At 41.0% G+C, this 22,864-nt stretch overlaps 1 protein-coding gene across 2 annotated transcripts; it reads right to left on the reverse strand.

The window, feature by feature from the left end:
- On the reverse strand, window positions 1-22,741 carry STXBP1 (syntaxin binding protein 1). Of its 2 annotated transcripts, XM_053472537.1 has the most exons (20): window positions 22,475-22,741; window positions 15,465-15,514; window positions 15,279-15,360; window positions 14,805-14,881; window positions 14,050-14,128; window positions 13,754-13,857; window positions 12,431-12,579; window positions 11,932-12,016; window positions 11,646-11,776; window positions 11,316-11,423; window positions 11,131-11,191; window positions 10,983-11,048; window positions 10,392-10,472; window positions 9,819-9,957; window positions 9,613-9,722; window positions 9,399-9,500; window positions 8,772-8,857; window positions 8,365-8,519; window positions 4,597-4,730; window positions 1-1,905 (listed from the first exon to the last, which is right to left on the reverse strand). In XM_053472537.1, the coding sequence occupies exons 1-19, from the start codon at window positions 22,509-22,511 to the stop codon at window positions 4,621-4,623; spliced, it is 1,812 nt and encodes a 603-aa protein (XP_053328512.1). In that variant the 5' UTR covers window positions 22,512-22,741; the 3' UTR covers window positions 1-1,905; window positions 4,597-4,620. The 2 variants fall into 2 exon arrangements, with proteins under 2 accessions (XP_053328512.1, XP_053328513.1); XM_053472538.1 differs by lacking the exon at window positions 4,597-4,730 and having other exon boundaries at window positions 22,475-22,739.
- Window positions 22,742-22,864: the final 123 nt, after the last annotated feature.

Here is a 22,864-nt window from a genome sequence, read left to right on the forward strand (position 1 = left end):
TTTCTATTCATTTCTTTATTTGCAGGCAAAAATTGACAAACTTTTATCACAGAACATATTTTACCAGGAGATGGAGGTGTGAGGCTTATATGACGTACTGGGATTTAGGCCATATTTATTTTATGATGGACACGGGTACCGGTCTCAGTCGTATGATGAACCCACAGAGGTATCAAATATTTCCGCGTCTGGGAAGCAAGCAGGCGGTGATGGCATCTCACGAGCTACTAAACACATTTACACATTTTTTACAAACACTTGAGACACTGGGAGGCGGCGTGGTTTGCACCAACGTGAAAAGAAATTGGAAACCAGCAGTATCTCCCCGGTCGCTTCTCGCTTTAATGGCAAATAAGACTACAGTATTCTTTAAATAAACTTTGTCACTTCTGGAAAATGTCTAAAATTCTCTTAGAGCCTTTAAGGACTCCATCAGCGCAAGGCCCGGAAAAAAATATTGTTAAGTAGTTATGACACTGATTTAGGAGTTTTACCCCTTTAAATACTTAAACTTCTATTAATTTAACATTTTTTTCATTTTTCTTTGGGAGGTTGCTACCCTAGGGCCTTGTATTTTATTTTTTTTGTTTTTACGAAATTGCAAAAAAAAAAGGCCCCCCACAAAATGTAAATTCACCAATTTTGTGCATTTCTACACCATTTAAATACATAAGGATTAATAGCGGTTAGAATAGACTATTTTAAATGTATTGTTATTTACATCGTACAAATAGCTTGTGACAGAATAATAGTGTAAACTTAGCCTCACTCCTCCGACCTACAAACAAATATTTTTTTTAATTATGTTTTTTTTTTTTTTTGGAAGATATTTAAGACAGAGCCGATTTTGGACATCTAGGATGCTACACACAACAGGGATGCAAGCTTTCATTTCAAATAGGGAATTATAAGTAAAAGAGGATGGCCACTCGGACAAATACACGCACTTCTGAAAACGGAGCAAGACTTAACATTTGGAAAGGAAAGAGCTATAGACAGAATTGTAATTCCGAACAGTTAAAAGAAGTAACCTTGTACTGAAAATATAATGCATACGTTGCATTCTAGTGTTCGTTAGTTTGTAATCTCAATAATGTTTTTTGTTTAAAAGTTTGCGCATGTGATTTAATCGAAAGTCCCCACTTTTTCTGTGCCTTTTGTGAATTACAAATTAAATCATCGTACGCAATAAGATTTACCCAAATTCTGTTGTCTTTTTTGATATAGTGGAGAGTCTATACTTGTATTAGAAGGTTACTAGAATAAGTAGTGGAATGCGTTGGGGAAACAGACCTCCTGGGGATTATACATACAGAAAGCTTTTTTTGAAGCGATGTCCATCCGGAATTCACTGTGCAAATGCGGTGAGATGGACAGATACAAAATATAATTAGCAAGCAAGAAATGCAAAGTACAACACATAAATCCAGTGCATGGAAGGTGCTTTAAAGGTATATCCCGGCTACACTGCCCAGAGGGCATTGCATGGAACGCGTAACCGAAATTACGAGACCCGGAGTACCCGGAATAATAACACAGTCCAGGAAGAGAAACAGACATAAATACAGTGTCCACAACGCAGGATTTAAACGTCAGGGGAGTACAAAATGGCCAAAAGTACATCCATGCCTTAACATTAAAAGGCCTCTTTTGTGAGGCCAAAACAAATGAGCCTTGGTTGGAACGTGGGGGAGCAGGGGCTTTAGTGGAACTTCGGTTACGTTGGCCGGGGCATTGACTGAAAAAGGTTTCTCTTCATGGATGAGTAGGAAGGTGGGGATCAAAAGATGAGATACATTATCGCGTGGGGCGAGGGAGAAATCTAACTGCTGCTCTCATCATCTGTTTTATTCAACCTCTTCAGGGAGTCCAAGAGTTTCTGGGGGGTTAGGATGTGAGTGGACCCTGCAACGGGAACGGGAAGAAATGGAAGAGAGAGAGAGAGCGGGTGGTTAGCAATAGATACATCGTTCAGCATTTATTGCCTTCTGTGCCCTAGAGATACGGGCAAGAGACACCCGGACACCAAAGGAGGCAGAACAGAATAGACTACTTCGTGCATTGAGGCTGCTTCACGCGACAACTCCCATGATGCTAAGCCAGTCGGGAAATTGAGCATCATGGGAGACCTAGCTCACAACAGCACGGGACAAAAACGTGGCTAAACCAAAATCACGTTTACTGGTCACTAAAATACATCTTCATTGCTAACGTTTCTTCAGTAATAATAATAATAATGTTATCAGGGGCTGCATCACTTTCTGCCATTTAAACAAGGGATGTAGATTATCTATATATTTTACAGTTTTCAAACCATCTCATAGATTAAAATAAACTGTCGATTATTATTACATTCTCAATTAAGCCAACATTCTTAAATTTTCTAGCTCTCCGATATCAGCAATGAATAGCAGTTAAATGTTTTCTTAAAAGAGAGCGCCTCATTCAAAGAGTTAAATCTATTAATATAATAACATGAAAGGGTCAACAATTTAAAGAGAAATGATACCCATAAATGCCAAAAACAACAATCCCTCAGTTTTAACTAGGTTATGTGAACACAATGGCTACCTCAGGTGAGGCCTGCCAGAAAGCAAGATGGCTGCCCCACGGGAGAATTTTTGTTATGAACTTGGGAAAATATATTACGAGATTGAAAAAAAGTACACTTTCTTGCTTGGGTATAATTTCCCTTTTGCTTTAACATTTTAAATGACATTATCGAATTTAAAGTACACAACGAAACAAGATCTGCTCCCATTCCCCCCCGCATGCAATGTCCTTGTTGGATGTCCCTCCCAGCTCCCCTGCCAGAGAAACACATTGGGCCATATTTTAAATAACAGCAACATGCTAAATGTGGTGCAGTCGCCATGGAAACCAGTGGTACGTTCGTATTGATTACTCCAAATTTAGCACTTGGCCCTAGGATTGCTGTTAGAATTATGGCCCAATTGCATTAAACCATTCGCCCCAATCCAATGCTTGCTGAAGAGGAATCTATGACGTGCACAGATCCCGTGGACAAGCAACAAAATAAAAACAACGTGAGGTGTCTGTGGGAGGGCGTTCAGCCCGGTCCCTGCTTGAACCCAAGGGATGAGGAGGCTAACAGCACGGGTTAACGGCAATAATTAATGGTTTTTAGTGGGCAGAGAGGAACTCGTGAATGAACTCTGGTGTTATGTGACGTGGGACTGTGCTGTTAATCTCTTCATCGCCCAAGTGGGGTCAGAGCGAGCGTTCCTGGCCTAGAACGGTGAATTCATGACTTCATGCAACCAGTGACAATGTTAGCAGAGGCTTTAATCCTCCTGTTAAATTAAAACGTATAGAGATTGTTGTGGTGCTGGCACGTGAACCGCTTGCAGAGCAAAATGCTTGAAAATGTTTGTCCTCTAGGTGGGCATCGGATATGAGTATGTGATCGAGGTGGGAGAGATGACAATGGACATGATTTGGTTGAATGGTCTATGCCTCATATTAGCAGCAGACAATTCTCCAGCAGCTCTCTGTCGCCTACTCTGATTGAACCATGTAGGTTGGGTATCTTCAGAACCTCCCATGTAACTAATTCCCAAAACATGGTCTTTGGTCTCTGAGAACCTATGACAACCAACTACGCCTGCATCTAAGTTCTCCATGACATCTGCAGAGCATTATTCTAGTCCTGAAACATAATCATTGAACAGACTGGATGGGCCGAAATTGGGTAGACTGGGTAGACTGGATCTCTCCATCTCTTCTGTCCATACATGATGTGCCAGTTTCCTTGTTGAAGCATCGGTAAGGTGTTGTAAGATTGTTGCCACTAATATACTTAATGCTACATTAAATCACAGTCACAATTCAAACCATTAAAGCTGGCTTCACCAATGTTACCTTGAGATGGTAGCGTTGTGTTACATGTTCTAAACGATACATATCTGATTTAGTAAGGTATAGGTGATACCATCTCTAACCACAACGTTCCTTCTTACTGCAAATTACTAATTTCTTACTGTTTTTGATATTTTAAGCCTTATAACCCAGGTAATCTTAGATCTGTTCTATATGTGAAGGTGTGGTGGGTTTTTTTAGTGCATAATGGGAATTGAATCTTGCTAAAAGAATGAGGAGAGCAGAAAAGGTAAGGCATACAAGCAGTATATGAGAGAGATGAGATATGGCATGACAGTCGAGAGGTGGAGAAACAACTTGAGAGTAGCAGGAGATGAGTAGAAAGCGATGTGAAGACATAGGGGGTTAATAAGGTGGAAGGTGAAGGTAAGATGTGAGGCTGAGGATAACCATGGGTGAGTAAAAGACAAAAGGACCAAGATAGGGAGTCGGACAACAGCTGGAGACAAATGGAAGATGTATATGAGAGAATAGTAATAGATGGAGTGAAGGCCGGTAATGAGGTGAAAGGACACATTTTCAATTGTTTTCATAATGAAATTTTCAACAAAAAATATAAACCAGCAAGCATTTTTTATATAGTAAAAGAAAACAAGATAAATTAATTGGTGATGTCCGAGCTGAGGGTGAGTGGGGCAGAGAAATCCACAAGGGTGGGTGGTATTTAATTGTTGGGGTATTAAAGTCTCTCTTTACTTTTTTGTCCCAGCTCGTTAGACCTCACTCCATGATGGGAGCCGGGTCCTCGAATGACACCCGACTGCTGTCTCTGAAGTCTGGGTGTCTGAGGTCTCCAAGAAATTTGATGGGTGTTAATATGTGAGTGGAACCTGTGAGAAAAAAGAGGGGGCTGACAAAGGCCTAACACGCACAAAGGAGCAAGAAGGGAAAGCAAGAGCTGACAAAGGACAAGGACAGACAAGAAGAGTTCAGGAGAAAGAACTAGACAGGATCAACAATTACAATACACAAACAGAGAGATCAGGAGGGGTGACAAGGCGAGAGGACGTAGAGTTGGAAGTAGAATAAGAATGGTGGAAAAGTAACAAGATAAAGACAGTAAGGAAGGAGAGTTAAGTAGAGAGGTAAACACAATACATGAGGACCTTAGAATCGGGGAGAAGGCTAGAGTGGAGACAATAGGCACAACTATAGAGACAGATACAGACACGCTGAGAACGCCATAAGTATACAGAAACATTAGAAGCAGAAGACCCAGCAACACAGAATGACTCTTAGGTCATGAGTAATGACCAGGGAGGCATCAGCTACAACAAGAGGTAAAATACAGAATTGTAAAGACAAAAGAAAGAAAGGAATGGGAGGTACAGAAAAATGAGAGAGAGAAAAATGAAAGAAGAGGACACAAGAAAGAAGACAGAAACAAGAAGAAACGGCAACAGGGACATCTAAGTCACGACTGGACAAATCAGCCATTTTGGTGCCAGGATGGGAAGATGGCATAATTTTTTTTTGTCCAAGAGTGGATGTATCAAAAAAAAACATCAATTGCAGGCAGCACAAAATGTCATATTTGAGGAGTAACACGTGTCTGGCATTTGTCCAGCCCTGGTATAGGCAAGCAGTAGGTTAGAAGACAGGGAGGAGAGAAAGAGACATTGAAAGATACACAGGAGGCAAAATATGAAGGAGCCGATTTTGCTAGGTTCAAAAATATTTTGACCCACATTTAAATATTTAATTGAAAACGGAATCTTATTATAATCCAGTGTATGAGTCGACAACCCGCTTCCTAAGGTTTCTTCTTCAACCACTATACAAATAAACATTTAAATGGGAAATATACATTCAGACACCCATGTATTTTAAAATATATTTATCATTAAAAACATGTGATACAAGATTGGGCTATAAATACGATTAAAAATTATTTTTATTACTAGACAATTCATTGGTTCTGAGGGTACACGACACGGCTTACCTCACAGCAAAGAACTCCTCCACATAGACATTAGTAATAATAATAACCTTTAACTTAAAATATTTTACATTTTCTCCCCCATTGTGTACGTTAATAATATTTACCAATCAATGCTTTGAAAAAAAAACTTTGCAATTAAATTGTGTATTTAGATCTAGAATTTGTTTGTTGTTTGGGTAAATTTAAAAGTGGAATTTTGAGCCTAACACAAATCGGCCTGTTAGCGGAAATAAAGACAGACACAGATCAGACAGATGAGAGGAAAATGTGCGAACCCCCAAGGCCTGGATTTATTAATTAGGGACACAATAGCCTTTGCCTAGGCTTTGGTACATCCCTTGTGGTAGCCAGAGCATCATGGGAATTGTAGTCTGTAGTAACCGGAGTGCCTATGTTTGGCAAATACCGCCAGCAACATATTAGACGTGTCTTACCTATACTAGACAGTATGGAAACTGCGCAATAGTTTTTGAGGAGAGAATCCCCTACTCTTGTTAAATCGAGGCCTTAGGATGGAGGTTCGTTAAGAAAGAGTGACAGGCTGGAGATAGAAGACAGGGCAAAGACATACTGAAGCAGACAGAGAAAGGCATTACACTAACACACACCCATGTACGCTTACACACACCCACATTCTTAAAACGGACGCAGGCCCAGGCTTACCAACAGATATATGCACTCATTTCTACACACACTCACACTCACGCAGGTACAGCTACTTGAACACACAAGCATCTAAAATCATACGCATCTGATCTGTCTTTAGTTTACCTGAACATTTTGTTCTACCCTCCCCTGGAACATACTAGTAGGACTCAGCAATGGCTCTGTAATATAGCTAACCCAAACACGTTTACAACGCTTAATAAAAAAAACACACTGGGCCTTTTAGACCAAAATACATAATAACTGACCAAACAAGACTACGTAGAACATTCTAGGAGGGGCATCGATTCGGCCATATTGGACATTCTATCTAGATATCTGGGGTTCCATGATGCCAAGATGTGGAATTGCTGCTAGGCCGCATTTTTCAGATGAAAGTGGACATGGGGGGTAATGCACTATGTTAACACAATTCACATTAATCTCTACCTCTCCAACACCGTTTATCTATATTGCCTTCTTTTTCACTCTAATCACCCTTCAGCTCTGCCGACTGCGTAAAACTCTTTCATGACCTCCTGCCACACTTACAAAAGACTTATCTGTAAAGCCGCTTATCCCTCTCCTCCTAAATACCTACAATTACCTCCAAACGGTCTGTGCCTTACTCACTAATACCCTGCATCCCTCTGATTCTCATAACTACACCCTGCCCCTTTGAAACCGTAAACCATACATTTAAAGGAATTTTAATTGCTCGAAATTTCATTTTTTCCCCCTAAATGAGGAATAGCTCTTATACAAAATGTGACTAAAAGGTTGTGTGGCTACGGCGTAGCCATTAATGGTGGGTGTTCAAAGCAGCTGATTAATCTTCTTATGAGTGCTTTGGTGGACAGGCACACGCACCTCCAACCGCCATCACACCTAATGGGGTTTGAATTAAGCACCCAATACTTTGTGAGCCTGTAAGCTGAATGTATCTTGGAATGTGGTGGAGATAAAGGCTCACAGACATTCGTTTCTAAAGAGCTGCTTATACATCAAAATGAAGGGTTTCACTGGCCTTTAAAGAGAAGCCATCACCTGACAAAACACTATATTTAATGTATACGAGTTGTATGAGCTAAGAAAGACTCATGTTTTTCATTAAGACCAAATTTCCAATCGCACAACAGGACCCAAGCTGGTTGTCAGGTGCAATGGGAAAGTGCCAATTGGGCCAGTATCCCACACTACCAGAAACTCACCTCCATTTGCCCGGGAGGCCTTCAGGCTACAGACACCTACTTCATACATGGAGCCACACGAGGAAAAGGCGTGTGCAGCAGAGATAAAAGTATACAGTACGGCGGTGTGAATCCAGCAGGTGGCCACATGCCTGAAGGCCACTGGCCTTAAAGTGCCATGGCTGATTTTTCCTGCCGGTCCAGTCCGATTCGCCTAAATACTGTTCTATAAGTAGCTCTGTTGTGAACCATTCTTGCTAAAGCCAACGCACACATTTTACAGATATAGACATGTGCTGCTTAAAGCAAGGAAGTTGGATTCAGTTCTAGATTTCTCTTGAAAACCCAATGTGCTTAAGAACCTCAAACACTGGAGTTAGACAATGTCGCTTTAAGGTGTACTACACACAAAACGTACACAGACTCACATAACAGTCTGATGTTCATACAAATACAGGCAGTAAAGGACGCACAAAGTATACACACAAAATCTAACATATGCTTACGGATGTGCACATACAAACAGAAGCACAATTATACGCAGTAACACACAAGGGACACGTACACATATCATGACAGACACACAAACCCAGTGACATACAGAGAGACTTTGTCCTTTTTTTCAAACAACAGATCCTTGATGAGCATCCTGAAGGGTTTTGGGGTGCTTGGCTGGTTATCACTTACCTATTAGGACTTCCCATTTGCCGCTAGCCTGAGACACCTCGTATGCACAGCGCATCTCGCTAAAGCCCACTCCTCCCAGAATAAAAATGATCAGACGTGGACCAGCGCGATATTCCCCGGGGGCCTTGTTCTTGTGCCAGTGTCCATAGCGGGCGCTGTGAAAACAAGAGGACATTAAAAACCAGGTGTATTCATGGATTCACGTTTCACCGTGATCCAGGCTAAGTATGAAATTAGGATCTCCAATGCTTGAGCCCAAAATATAGCAACCCTAAGCTGTAGCGAGGTAGATTGCAGTATACTTCTTGTGATTAGTGAATAATATACACTCTTCTATGGTCCTTAGCTAATTTTTAGAACAGGACTAGATTTGATCATTAGGTTCCAGATTGAATTTGGATACCAACCTTACAGCTGTTGTGCTGAATGAAGCAGAGGAACGGGTAGAGATGTAAGGGTAATGTTTTGTATCCAACTTGTCATCAATAGTGTCCTGAAATCAGAAGATAAGTAATATTGAAAGTTATTTCATGTGATTCAGAAACTATACAGGCCATTCAATTACTTGTCATGTTGCTAGTTCTTGCAGTCTCAAGGGGCACACGTATAATTTAGACTAAATATAATGCAAGAAATTGATAATAGTCACACTAAAACCCTTCTCGCATTGTTAAAGGGATAGTATGAGTTTATGAGTGAAACAAAACATTGATTCAATAATAAAATCCTTCCTTTAATAAGATCAAACGATCAAGGCTATAAAAATGGGATGTAAGAGAATAAAGTAAAGGAAAGAGAGCACAAAGGGAATGAGACATCACAATGAAGAGACAAAGAGGGGTGAAAAGAGGTGAGGACACAGAGTATTCAAAGATAAAAACAAAGAGAAGGAGAACAAGGAAAGACTAAAAAGTAGCATATATAAAACACAAAAAGGAGGCGTTTAATAATATAGGGGAGGAATGATTTGGCCAACAGACCAAATGGATATCCAAAGTCTGGAATGGCTCCGCGTTACCTCTTGACCATCTTACCTCCATTATGTCTTTGACGACTGGGGTCCATCTGGACAGCTGATACGTCTGCTCACTGATTCTTTCCTTGCGATCTGGTTTGTTCCTGCGACGGAGTGTGGACTGAATATAAAACACATGAAATTCAGCTCCACGTTAGCAGGGATATGGAAGTTCACGTAGAAACAAATTGAATAAAAAGTAATTTGGTTGCACCAGGACATATAATACATACATCAGTGATGATAGGGACACCCAAATGACCCATGTTGGTGATAATTTCGCTGTCTTCTGGTGGGATCTGCGCATGCTGGATCAGCTTGTTGAGATTCTCCTCGGTGATCCCTAAAGCGACACAGGTAATTCAAACTCTGTCCTTTACACCTTCACGCTCAGCGAGACCCTCCGCTCTCACTATGAGTGTCACTTTGCCCGTCTTACCATTCTTAAGGAAGATATACAGAAGAATGATGCGGATCTTATCATAGGTGCTGACATTCCCATCCAGAAGGATTGGAACAATTGCCCTCATTGGGTCTTTAATCTTTTCCCCCTCTGCATCTGTGCCCATTGCCAAATCCTAAGGAAAAGCCACAGAAAATGCATGTCATATACTTCCTTACTACTTTAAGCGACACCAAGATTATGAAGCACTGAAAGATAGACAAAATCGACTTCATTATACATTTTGAAGGTCCAGAGTGAGCTTCTGCTGCAGGAACAACTTGGCTGACCATGTATAATGCATAGTTAACTCATTAATATTTCTTCAAAGTCTTCTAACACATCTCATTATGCATTATCCGGGGCTGGTTCAGCCCTTGTTGCTGAAGAAACCTTTCAATGTTCGACCCTCATCATAAGCACTGAAGCAAGGGAGTTGAAACCACAGCTTTCCTGCAAACTCTCCTTTCAACTACGTTTAGCGAATAAAAGATATAATAATTAAAACAGAAAAAAGTTTATAGATTGTGTTAACTTGCTGGTTGCATACGTTTCCCCCATTGTCCTTACCTGTTCCACGCGGCAGAGTTTATCCACTGTTCCCTGGTAATGCTTCATGCAGTCCTCGGCCAAGTGTAGGTGAGTGGAGTACTGCAGAGACATGTATTAGGACAATAAATATCAGCTCAGGGGGGTTCTGGGTACCATGATTGGAACTACACAGGGGTTCTAGGTACATTAACTGGAACTGCACAGGGGGTTCTAGATACATTAACTGGAACTGCACAGGGGGTTCTAGATACATCAACTGGCACTGTACGGAAGGGTTCTAGGTACACTGAATGGCACTTCACAAGGGTTTTCTAGGTACGGTAACTGGCACTGCACAGGGGGTTCTAGATACATTAAGTGGCACTGTACAGAAGGGTTCTAGGTACGGTAGCTGGCACTGCACATTGGGTTTTCAGTGTAAATTGGCTTATTTCAGCAATAGGGTTTCTTTATATAGCAACTGGCAGAGCTCAAGGGGCTTCTGAAAAATGTGTGAAAATAAGTTGACTGTTGCAGTTATTGATGTTTTATTGATATTTTGACAAAAGGTACAACAGATAATGAGTAGCGCAATCAGTTGAAATATTTATTATTACGATTGCTTCTCACCTTGCTCAGTTCCTTCTGATATTGTGGCATTTTCTTCAGCATCTGGGAAAGATCCCTCATAGTAGTCTAAATGAGAAATAAAAAGTCAGTGCTGCTTCCCCGTGTTATACATATACTGAAGCCACTCTGTAACCCTACGAGGAATCACCTTGTCACCTGTGGTCATCCTTTTGCTGCAAGAGAAGTCCTTCAGAGAGCGAGTCACTTCCCTTAAGTGAGACAGAGAAAGAAATGGATAAGGATTCATCTCATAACTTACAAAAACAGAATGGTAAGGGGTAATTGTAGCTGCCCTGGTGTGGTCTGCTCAGTGACCGCGGCAGGAATACATACTGTGACACTTCCGCAATGTGCTTGTGACGCAAGGTAACCCAGAGATCATCATCTTCATCCAGAAGGACTTCTTTCACTCGCTGCTCACCTATTCCACTGGTCTCGTACCTATGATGAGACTGTTGTATAAGGACCACACCATGTACATATCGTTAAAAGACCACAAACTCTATAATACAGCTCAAAACAGACAGGTTCATCTCATCCGGAACTGACCTGGTAAGGTCTTAGATCTTATTTGCAAAGGTGGCATCACTCACAGGCCAACAAATTGGTTACACAAGACATCGACAATTGAACTGCCATACAACGGGTTAATTCCAGACTTACTTATACACATCATTCTCAACAGGCAGGAGGTCGTAACTCATGGCCTGAAAAGTTAACTCATGCAGAATGGGGGAGACTGGATCAAAACCACGATCTAGGATGATGAGCTGTGAGCGAGCCTTGTCTGGGCCCTGCGAAAAAAATAACCCAACATTTTAATTATCACAATGAATAGTCTAATGTGTTTTGTGTGACTTGTGTTGCGTAAACACTATGCGATAGAAAAGCCTGTTCATTGTGCCACACAGCGTTCCAACAGCACCCAACGTCAACCAAAGTTACTCACTTCTCCCATGGTTGGATCGTCGGCTTTGTAAGCATCCAACTTATCTTGGATGAGCTGCGAAAGCATTGCGTTATCCTTGTAATCTCTGCGGAGCGACACACATGACAATTACTGTACTCCATTAACTATGTAAAATGGATTAGGCTATTATTTATTATTTATAAAAAGTGATTCTGGCGTTTAAAGTGCTCTTATCACTACAGTAACCAATGAAATCGCCCTGTTAACTGGACCACTCCATGGGTGAGCCAGGTCCTATTACATTCACCCCCCATCTGAGAATGGATCATGTATCTCCATGTCAAGCCAACACACCCACACCTTGGTCTCTATGTACTATACTTTTCCAAAGCTAACCTCTTCACTGTTCACACTCATCACACCTGTCCTCACTCTGTACAGTATGGTATCTAGCCCTCTTTTCTAACGCTCACTGCTTCTGCTCATTCACATTCTTTCTTCATTCTTCATTCATTGTACGTTCGAGGCCCGCACTCACCCGCGGTAGCGCACAGCTGGATACTCTTTCAGTGTGGCACACAGAGTGGCAATCTGCTCAGCAAGACGCTCTAGAATTGGGTTCTTCATCTGAGCCTTGTGAGGACTGTAAAAGCTGTGGAACGAGTCGGGGTAATCCAGGGAAAACACCTAAATAGATACAATAGCATATAGTAAGTACACGTGTAAATACATACAGTAAGTACACGTGTAGATACAAAGATCCATGAAACCCGCGTGTGAAAGGTAGGTTGCATTTATAGACGGTGTATACACAGGGAAAGCATTGTTTATGTAAATAATGTGCATTAATGTTTTTATTATTTAACTAATTTCTTCTCATAAACATTTGGACTTATTGTCAATATACATACATTGATGTCATTAGTTTAAATGTTTTTGAGATCTGTAGCTTAAATGTTAATCTCTCACCTGAGATCAATGGAAGCCTTTGGCTCGGCCAGCTTTATCTATTATATCATGCAGCCACCTTTACAGTGGCTGTCTGAACCAAAAGCCGCTACTTAACAACCAGGTAGAAATAACAGGGAGGAAAAATGAGGTCGATCACGAGACACTATGTGTATTTAAAATATATATATATCTGTGTATTTTGCAGGGTTATTATTATTAAAGATAAGGGTCACTCTTATGGCTTCTGCGTCATATGGGGAGAACCACGTCAGTGTTTGCTGATAACACAAATCATCTACAGTATTAAAGTCAGAAGAAGGTTGTTCTGGTCTACAAAGGGATTTAGAAAAACAAGAAGACCAGAGAAGAAGACAGTAAGAGGTTCTAGCATAACTAAATTAACTTAACAAGGCTCCCTAGAGCTGGTGCGTAATACGTGTCATTAATATAAAGATGTTTACTTTGAATATAGGGGTTATTTTAAGTTATGGAAGCTGGGATCGGTGGCCAAAAAGTGGCATGAAAGATGTAGATTCCGTTTATTTGTTTCTTTGATGGTTCTAAGAAAATCCAGGTCAACATGAAAGTGAGAAGATGATATACAAAGCCTAAGCACTGCGCTTTCAGGACTAAACCACAGAAAAAGAAGGAAAGGAATTAATATTTTATGTATTTGCAGGGGCAAAGTCTTAATGAATCCAATAACTTAGTGGAACACTATAATTAAGAGTTTCCCCTGATTCAAACCATACAGGGGGCATCAGAAGACTAATATGAAGCTAATTGGGGAAGCACACGGTACCTTTCTTGTTACATGCACAAAACTCCCGTTACATATGTCTCCATATAATAAGGAACACACAACATCTGAAAGTCTACTTAGTAGATATCTAGCAGCATGACCTCTTACCTGTGACTCGTATGGAAGGAACGCAATGTTTATCTCGGTCAACGTCTTGGTAACTTTGGCTGCTCTGGACTTTACCAGCTCATTAAACAAAGAGTCTGGACAGGCTGATAGAAGAAGAACCCAACAAAGAGGTTACTAAAATGAAGGTTTCGCTGTGGTCGACATTGAAGGGTAGATAGGGACGGCATATACACAGCGGGAACGATGGAGGGAGAATTCTGAACATAGGGTAAGGGGAAGGACATAATCAATGATAGAGGGAGAAAAGCGGTAGCTGTGTCAGTAAGGGCACTTACAGTCAGTAAAGAAGACGTGAGCTGCTCGGTATTTGGATGAAGGAGGATCTTTGAAGTCGCTGATGAGAGAGTGAATAGACTGCAAGAAAGAGAAAGTGGCAAAGTTTGTCAGAGAAAGCCAGGGTGCAGCACAAGTGGATGAGGGGGGCTAAGTAATAGCGAAAAGTACCAGCAGCTGCAGATGTAGTGTGGGTTCATGTGCCGTTGTGCCACATGAAGTATTATGTCAGGTCAGTCATGCAGATATAGCATGTTCTGATACTGCATCTTCTGATGGAAAGACCCAAACTGGGGGGGGGGTGCCTTCTTTTGGATCGACAGCAACAAATTAACAGATATAGGAAAGGCTGAACTTGATGGACGCATGTCTTATGTCTCCTATATAACTATGTAACTATGTGGAAATGTTCCATTGTAAACAATATTGGTTACCACCATTGGGAAAAAAATGCAATCTGGTAATTACGGACCAGTAAGTCTGACAACACTAGTAGATAAATAAATACAGGAATACATTTTTGAAATAATGAGCTAGAATACTAAATTTGAGTGATGTGTAAGGTTTTTTAACCAAAGTGAAAATGAAGAGGCAGCTTCTCGACATGCTAAAAGTCACAATGTAGTTCTCAACAAGCTATAAAGCAGCATTAGTGATAGTTTATGTGTTTGTTTTACATGGTGTTATAAATGTACGGTGATGTTGTGGCTGTCTTGACACTATGTTGCAGTGAAATCATACTCAAATGTTGAGTTACCTTCTCGGAAGGCGTGATCAGGTACACAGCCTCCAGACTCGGGATCGGTTCCCTTCGTTTGTTAATGTCTTCAACAACTGCAAAGGCACAAATCAAACAGACACACAATATAACACATACACCTTAAGGCAATGGCATTTGGCCCAAGACTATGCAAGAGTTCGAGCCAGTACCATTTTATCTTCTAACTACAAAGTTGGCCGGCATGTCTACAGATACTTTATATAAGGATTATATCAAATACCTAAATCAAATAGTGGCACAAGTGCACCTGTAAGCACCAGGAGAGCTTGGTACCACTTTCTATGTGACTGTCTACAGACCGTAGACCAACAGTCTACAGACCAGCCAAAGTTTGCGATTGGCGTACCTACAGGACCCTGAAGAAACTTAAGTTCCTATTCTCTTTGTAATACTATGTATGTAAATACCCTCCAACCTCAACCAAATCCTCCCATTCTCAGTGTTACATACTTGTAATCCCTTCTGTCATGATATCAGTCATCTTGCAGCACGATGACAACATGCGCATACTGAGCTGATCCACCACCAGGACCTGCAGGGACACATCATGACACATGACATCATCCTCGGTTGGAAAACATACAATCACAATGGCTTCCACAGTGCTTTTCATGGGTCAGATATTGGATGCCTTACCTTCCACTCTCCTTTCTTCTTCACCTTACGGATAACATCATGCATGATCTCTGCAAGACAAACGGACAAAACAATCAGTAAGTGCCATATTCTATATATCAGTAAAAAAAAATGTAATTCCACGATGTTCCTGCAAAAAACTGAAGGAACAAAAATACAAGACTCATAAACCAAGGAAGCTATAAAATAACGCATCCTTATATTGTATTATTACACAGGTAAAGATCTACGGCCTTAGCTTGGGACATAAAACTTGGAGAAAATCAGCCACAATGGGATATGATGTCATAGCTCGATACTCCATGTCTTAAAGGTGCATAGCGCATTTTAATGCAGTGAAGATGTGGACTGAGTCGGGTCTAGGGCAGTGTCAATGGTAAACACATCACTGTATAAATATTTATATATATATAATATACACTATATTATATATATATACTTTATTTCATTCAAAGCACAGTCCTATTGTGTAGACATGACAGGTGCGCGGTAAGCAAGGCTACTGTTAGGACAAAGCAGCCAGTTTACATAATATATAAAAAGACTTCCCCCATTATAGATAAGACGAGGTTTGGATACAGAGAAGTCCGGGTGGATATCAATGAAAATTAAACAAATGGTATTTGGTAGAGAGAAGCCAGTCCAAAAGGGAAAAAGATTTGATGTTCCACAGCAAATAATCCTTAGCGGATCTGCCATTGTATTATTTTCTTTAAAGTTTTGGTCACATAAAAACAACACTGACATATTTAAGAAGCTTTTTCTCAGTTTCCATGGTAACAACCTAACTCTGCCTTCTTGTTTTACATGACAAGTGTTCCAGGAAAAAATCTAAGGCATCACAAATATCTCTTCTCCCTGATTATCACATAACAGATAACAACCGTCCAGGACTTAGTAAAACTGTCTTGATTTGGGCCCCGATCACCCCTATTATATACGTGTTATCTATATGTTATCTAACATCACAGGGACACTCATGTTCTGGAGCTTTATTCTTCACGCATCCCGCAGTGAAGCCACACTTCCAACCCAGCACAAGCTCCTTGCTATGACTTAATATGTTCTTTTCTATCACCACTGCTAATATCCTTACACATGTCCTAGCCCTTGCTCATCTTGACTACTGTAACCTCCTACACAGGCTTCTGTACCCAACAATTTCCTACCCTGTAATTTAATACACAGCTGTGGTTTGACGCTGATATCTTCTGGGTTTCTTCTATCGTGTGCTACAATTATACAATTTTCTATAGCTAGGATCATTTTCTTTTGGTCTTTAAAGGAATGGTAAACATCCACTTTTTCCAGCAGAAAAGACCAAGTCAACCATAATTTCATAATATGAAATGATGCCATCACGTTGCCAAGGCTTTGCTTGGTGGGGTCAATAATGACGGTGTCATCTCCGATATACAAAAAGAAGAAGGAAGAGCCATGTAAGAGCTGTCTTCAGCTGTGAAGATGCAATAAAAAAATGTATTTTCTCTTTCTTCTTTTTTCTTTCTTTCCTTACTTCGTTCTTTCTCATTTTGTGAACATCTCCACCTAAAGGAGCAATCTGATTATGTTAATCAGATGCGAACAGCTTTCTTAGGGGGCATCAGCTGTGTCTCTGTGGCCCACAAACGTGTATTTAAATATATAACTATAATACGTCACGCCAAATTTTACTCTTATCTTAAACCTACAATAAATTGAACTTAAATACCACGTACAAAGTACTTCGTCAATTAACGAAATCACTCTAATTACCATTATAAACAAGCCTCAATTATATTAGCGGATAATCTGGGCTGAATCCATCCACGTGACATGAAAGCAGCCAGGTCTGCAATCCTACCGACTACTGTCGTCGTACATCATGGCTACCCGAAACCTTCTCCTAGTGACACAGTCAGTCATGACGCAGCTGAGAATGTGTGCTTCTACCCATAGCACTAGAACGACTCTTTTCACTCTTTTTTTCTGAATTTTTTAGAATAAATTGTCAGTTTGATTGAAATTCACGTTTGATCGATAACTTGACTTGCTCCAGGAACCTATTATGGAACAGAGAAACCTAACAAAAGTTCTATTAATATATTGTATAAAGAAAATGGCATCGATGACTTGGTACCGGCATGGATTTGGACACCAGTTTTCCAAATGCAGTGTCAAGGTGGAACCTAGGGTTAGGAACCCATAGAAGTCCTTCTTAAGTCAACCAGTTCTGGAGTCTCTTCAAGCCATGTCATAAACCATTTCAACAGATTTGCCTGGGTACTAAGAAACCAGAAACAGGGGTGCCCTATGATCCATAAAAACATGCATTTCATTGGCAGCTTAAGTCCAAGATACATAGGAGGTCTACTGGAAAGTTCTGATGTCCAGGTATCTGTATAGGGCTTTTAATCTTAGAGGAGCAGGAGAGTCTGGGTGAGAGGTCCCAATTTTGGCTTCTAGCATGGGGGCAAGCATGTAATTTGGAGCTTCATATCTAATGATATTGTGACCATTTATACCGTACTGTTCTGTTACCTAAGGTTAAGGTTACTTCATTTACAAAGATGAGGAGCTACCGTTAAGGTTCAGTCTTGATGTTAGGAGGTCCGGTGGTCTGCCTGCCATAGTGAAGTATTTCGAATGGCAAACGTTCGGCCTATCACTCGATGTGTAATGTGTAGTTTGTACATCATGTATCTGTCGCTGCTGCTTTTCAATAAATAATATTCTTATTTTTTAAGAGGAAGCAAATCAACGTTTAAAGGGACAGTAAAGATTCCTAAAAAAGGCAAAGCTCAGGCACACAACCTGGATATGAGATATATTGTATCCTTTCTTTGCAATGCAACATCTTTGACTTTCAAGGTCAAAGAGGCCGTAAATGTATCGACAAGTTTAGAAGATTTTGCAACATTACATTTATATAAGATCTTGACAATGTGGCAAAACTAGCATTTCAGTTTCCCACTCTGAAATGATCTACCCCAAATGCTGCCAGAACAAAAAAAACAATTTTCCATAAAACAAGCAGTTTTCCCCTTTTGCTTCCTCAGGGGTTGCTTTCCTGCTGATGTCAACCAAGCAGCACCATAGGATCTCCGTGCATCTAAAAAAAACCGACCTTGCGTTAATATCGAGGTTGTCTTTTATTTAGACCACAGATCAGCGGCACCTGATCCCCTGGCACAGGGGAGAGGCTGTTCCCGTGGTGCGGGCCGTGGCCTGGCCCTTTTGCAGAAGTGCTCCAAGAGACCAGAATATTGCAGACGGAGAAAGAGAGGTGCAAAAACGGGCGTACAGCCTCTCTCCTGCTCCTCTAATCGGGGGATAGGCTGTGCGTTGAGGCTTTGGTGGAAGTGCTTGGGTAATGTAGCAGAGAGCAGACGAAGAAAGAAGGCAGAAGAAAGAAGACAGAAGAACAAGAAGAGGCAAGAGTGCAGCTGCGGAAAGGAGACAGAAGCAGTCTGCGGAGAAGATAGGGAGACATTGACAGACAGCGTGAGAGAGAGAGTGAATAAGAGTGTGAGATTGTTAGGGAGAGTGCGGGTGAGAGTATAAGAGAGGGTGAGCGAGAGTATGAGTGCAACGAGAGCAAAAACATTGCAAAAATATTGCCAACATTTTTTCCTTTAATAAAATGGAGAAACAATTTTTATTTTTAAATTTTTAGAAAAATGTAAAAACATTAATTTAATTTATATTTAATCTACAATGGAATCAGTCTCTGTCTTTTTAAATTGCAGTGGATTTCAAAGACAGAAATATTTATTGTGTCTTCTTTTGCCTGTTATGTCCCTTGGCTGTATACGGACTTGTTCTGACTCACTTGTCTTTGGTCTTGTCTTGGATTTAGGAGTTTTATGCCATGCATTTTTAAATGCCCTTTCTGTATTAACCTCTACCACTTCTGGTACGAATGCCTTAGAAAGGATATTCTTATCCAAGCAGGCCTTTCCTAGAATCCAGCTTGCCTAATGCTTATGAAGTCCGTGGTTGGCTGAGTGTGATGAGAGATGAAGCCCACGACACCTGGGCAGCCAAATGGCGTACCTATCACGTTTAGGCAGCGTGATGGAAGAAGGGAGGGGTCGGGGTAAGTGATTACTTTCTGCGTCCTTCGGGGACAAGCTGATTAACAGCCACAATCTGTCACTAGAGAGGCTTGGGGGAGGAGGACGATGTAAGCGTTAGGCAGAGCAGGTGTGGAGTGTGCACTTAAATGTGCGATTAAAGGGGACTCCCACCACATACTTTATTACTAGTATCGCTTTAAAAACGATTTTAAAATATTGTATAGACCTTTTCTTTTCACGTCACCCAGTACATATAATTTATTGTATAACATAGCACCATCATATTCCGCAGCGCTGTACAATGGGTACCTGTGTATGTTATTTTAGCCCGATCTACTTCATAAACACTTTAAGTCTTTATCCTACTTTCTCCTAATAAACCATTGAATATCTCAGAGGGACCTTGAATATCAGTGAGAGTAACATTTGACACTCTAATTCATTTCATAGAATCCCCATCCCTTAGTAAGACCACCATGCAGCCTTTTTTAATAAAATGTCACCAATAATTCATGGTATTGCTGCTAAAACACCCCCTGAAGTCTGCTCTATAGTCCTGCTTTCCACACATGGATTGGTATTTACTATTTGATGACCTCAGGATGTTTCCTCAGCCTTGGACCTTTTCCACCGGCCCTGACCAAGTGACCATTGGTTTATATTAAAGCTTTCAGTCAAACCCTCTTGCCCTGACCTATAGATTGGACCCTGATGCTTAATTTCACCAAAGACGCCAACCTCAGATACTGCTGACTTCCTGGAGTGTAGACCAGCATTCCCAACACTATTCTACGTAGCTTCAGCGGGTCTGTATCTTGAATAGCTTGAGAAACCGTATATCTTATAACTGCATTATAAAGACTACCCTTGTGTTCATATAACTGCCCCTTGGAAATCATCAGGGGCCCCCTATGCCCCTTTCCCCAACCTTCCCATTTATTGTCCATGCAGGAGATGTGTTTGGCCGAGTGCTTGTCCATGCACATAATACACTCACCTCCAGCATTGGCTGAGAACGGGTTCATGCCATGCACGTGCGCTCCCATTGATTACAAAGAGTTAAACCAAAGCATGTTCAATATTAATTCTATGAGCTGTGAAGGACACATATATAGGACTTAGGAGCCTGACCTTGAATTATTTTAGGAGCTTGGAACAGGTACATAAAGAATGACTGAGCAGTTGGATGAAGGAGAGCATTGGCAAGGGGGCAAGAAGGCAGTTTCCCTCTGGGCTTTTTTGGATTTGAGGATTTCTGGGTCACTGCTTGAAATATTTTGTTAATTCTGCTTGCAATTCCAGATACATCCACTAGGGTGTCTAGCATAATAAAGACATTTGGCAGCATTTACTCCATAACTGGATCCTTTCTGTAACTGTTTTTTTGGAAGGGGCTGAACAGTACAGTCTGAACATGTTGACTAGAGCGTGTTTTTTTGTGTTGCTTTATCACCAGGCCAACTGGTTTTATGTGCCCCCAGGGTGGAAGGACTCCTGTTTGCTCACCAGCAATAATTCAGCGAGCCGTGTTACGTCGGCCAGCGTTTACTCCGTAGCATAAATGTAATCACCAAAATATTGACCAAATCAAATATAAAAGCCAAACTGAACACACGTATAACACAAATTATAGCAAAGCACCCAGCAGTTTCTGTCGACGCAATTAAATAGGGACAGAATTTTATCATTACCTCCTAGTAAATAATGCAATACAATGCCAACATATATACAGTATTACCCATGCTATATACAATCCACAACGACCTTAGCTATCTGTTTTACTGTCTGTAAATTATGTATAGCAACATCTGTTCCATAATTACACACTCCTTACAAATCCTGCAAGCACCGATGTATACGTTGAGCTGTTCTTTTATAGAAACAAGCACCCTGCAACCACTACATATATTTATATATAAAACATATAAAGAAGTGTCTCACAATATGCATTATATATACATGTTTTACTAATTCATCTTGCACAACGTAATAATCAATAAGAATATGAGCAGCTTCGATGTAGAATAATATAAATTATATATATATATATATATATATATCAGGAACACACACATGTATACATTATATATATATATATATATATATATATATATATATATATATATATTGAACACACACACAATATATACAATGTATATATGTATACAATATATATATTGGCTACCTTACAAGTGCCCCCCCCCAAACACCAGGATGCCCTTTGGGATTTTACTTATTGATTAGGATGACTAGAAGCCATAAATTAAATATACTGCACAAGATGTCACAAATAAAGCAAACCATGACCCTTCCAAAGGCAGATGTGGACAATGGCCCCAAATCGGTGGCTTAAATAGAAATGGTGTTAATTAAAGGGGCATTAGGAATATTTTTTTTCATTTTTTTATTTTAGGAGGGGTTAGAATCAGGCTGATAGATGAGAGGAGGGAGGGATTGCATGCATGGTGGATGTTGACAGCTATAGTATTAGAGATCAGGTCTGATCATATGCAGTGCTGCTGATTTTAGGCTTACAGGGAGGAATATGGCTGAACTGGGGAGAGCTGTATGGGGTGATGGGAGGAGGGAGTGGTTAGGAGGGATGATGGATGTTGCAGTATATACTGTCAGGGAGATCTGGCCTTTTCTCTGGGTACCTGGGATGTGGATGGGGATTTTGAGTCCATAAGGAGCATGCAGTTATTGGATATCAGGCTAAAATAGAGAGTTAAATGGTACAGAGATTCAGTGATGGAGAGAATGGGAGGATGCAGAGATGGAGAGAATGGGAGGATGCAGAGATGGTGATGGTGCATGATGCAGATCCACATCCGCAGGACACAGGGAGGGGTCTGGACTGACATAGACAAGCACCTAAAGGGGGTAACTAGACACCTGCCACCCCACCAGCACCCCTGTCATACACCCCTACACAAACCCCCTTTATCTTACTTTCTCCAACCACTGCCTTTAGTCCGCTGGGCGCCATCCTGACCCGGTCCAACAGCTAAATCCGATCTAGGCGAGAGTGAAGAGAGGAGAGGGAGAGCTGCAGTCAGCTGACTGCAGGGGAGAGGGAGGAGGAACTGATGGAGGAGGAGAGACAGAGACAGGATGGAGCTGCTATCAGCTGATTGGGGGGGAGAGAGGGGAAGGAGAGGCAGCTAGTCACCGACAGCAGGAGACAGGCAGGTGGGAGAGGGGCTGGGATCCTGCGAGAGAGATAGAATGAGAGGAGGAGAGAGAGACAGAATGAGAGGAGGAGAGAGAGACAGAATGAGAGGAGGAGAGAGAGATAGAATGAGAGGAGGAGAGAGAGAGATAGAATGAGAGGAGGAGAGT

The sequence above is a fragment of the Spea bombifrons genome, chromosome 8 (assembly GCF_027358695.1).
Source record: "Spea bombifrons isolate aSpeBom1 chromosome 8, aSpeBom1.2.pri, whole genome shotgun sequence".
NCBI classification, from domain to species: domain Eukaryota; kingdom Metazoa; phylum Chordata; class Amphibia; order Anura; family Pelobatidae; genus Spea; species Spea bombifrons.